General features: G+C 45.2%; 1 protein-coding gene across 1 annotated transcript; it reads right to left on the bottom strand.

Moving 5' to 3' along the window:
* Nucleotides 1-352: 352 nt before the first annotated feature.
* ATOH7 (atonal bHLH transcription factor 7) lies at nt 353-808 on the bottom strand. Its single transcript, XM_027840571.1, has one exon. It carries the CDS (start codon nt 806-808, stop codon nt 353-355), a length of 456 nt encoding a protein of 151 aa, XP_027696372.1.
* Between the last annotated feature and the right edge of the window lie 477 nt (nt 809-1,285).

Raw genomic sequence — 1,285 nt, 5'->3', positions numbered from 1 at the left:
GGGGAGAGGGGGAAAAAGTCCTCGAACTAATCTGCATGATCAATTGATTTAAAATTTTCATAGCAAGCAATGAAATGACTCAAAAGATTGATTCTACGCTCTATCAAGTCTATATAAATGTCAGCGGGGAAGAAAATCAAGGTTATGAAATCCTCTGGATTGATAAGCTTTGTTCAAAAAAAAAGTTACAAATTGACTAACCTTCTTCTAGAGATGCAACATTCCCCAAGCAAAATCTATTTCTAGAAATCCAATTCAGGGGATGAAACTGAGAAGCCCCAAACCCTGCACCTTTTTCGCCTGATCAGCTAGCTTCCAGAAATGATTAGTTGATGACAGGCACCCATTGGCCTTAAGTGGCCATTTGAAAGTGTTCAGGCTGGTAGCCAAAGAGTCTTTGGGCATAGTGTTCACTCTCACCCGGCAGCTTGGGTCCGACGAGCGTGTGGTAGCTGTCCTGAGTGAAGTGTTCGCAGTGCAGATTAATCCAGTCTCTCTCTGTGCTGTATCTCTCTGCTTCAGCCAGGATCCGGGTCAGAGCCATAATGTAACTGAGGGCCATCTGCAGGGTTTCATACTTGGATAGCTTTTTATCTTGGCCCCACTGGGGGACCACCTTTCTCAGGCGATCAAAAGCTGTGTTGAGACCTTGCATCCGCCGCCTCTCCCTGGCGTTGGCAGCCAGCCTTCTTCGGGCAGCATTTTCCATCCTTTCGGAGCCACACTTCCCCACACACTCGATGCCACCTTTGCACTGGGGCTCAGATTCCAAACTGGAATCCAGGGAGTTTGGTTTGCAGGATTTCATACCTCAGGAAGTTTTGATTCACAGGACCCTCACCTCCAAAGTTTTGGCAGCAAAGAAGAAATAGAAGGGAAGGGGATAGGCAAGGGAATCTTCTCTCTCAGGATGAAACTGTTTTTACCTGTTCTGAATGTGGCCCCACTTGAGCAATGAAGAAGGGAACTTAGGAGAAAAGCCGTTCATTTGCAGGAGAGGAATTTGCTGTCTTAAGGCAGAGATTCAAGGCTCTGTCCAGCTGGATCACTAGCTTGATGTTTCTTCACTTGCCTAAACTTAAGGGAAATTGAGATGCTGAATAGAGCTCCATCTTCCCAAAGTCAAGTACTCAACAACAAAGGGTTTTTCTCCTCCGTAGTACTTTCGGGCATGAAATAAATTTAGTTTGGTTAATTGATTAGAGGTCCTTTTGGGTCCTCAAGGAAAGTGTCACTTTTCAGTAGGATATATTCTTTCATGAGAAGAGAGAGAGAGAGAGAGAGA

This window comes from Vombatus ursinus, unplaced genomic scaffold (assembly GCF_900497805.2).
Source record: "Vombatus ursinus unplaced genomic scaffold, bare-nosed wombat genome assembly UNPS02014847.1, whole genome shotgun sequence".
In the NCBI taxonomy this organism is placed as follows: domain Eukaryota; kingdom Metazoa; phylum Chordata; class Mammalia; order Diprotodontia; family Vombatidae; genus Vombatus; species Vombatus ursinus.
The sequence above is the reverse complement of the archived record's forward strand: the minus strand, read 5'-3'. Positions and strand labels throughout refer to the sequence as shown.

What these genes read in the sequence shown, in the direction of transcription:
- ATOH7 (XM_027840571.1), bottom strand. Translation starts at nt 808, where the DNA reads ATGAAATCCTGCAAACCAAACTCCCTGGATTCCAGTTTGGAATCTGAG.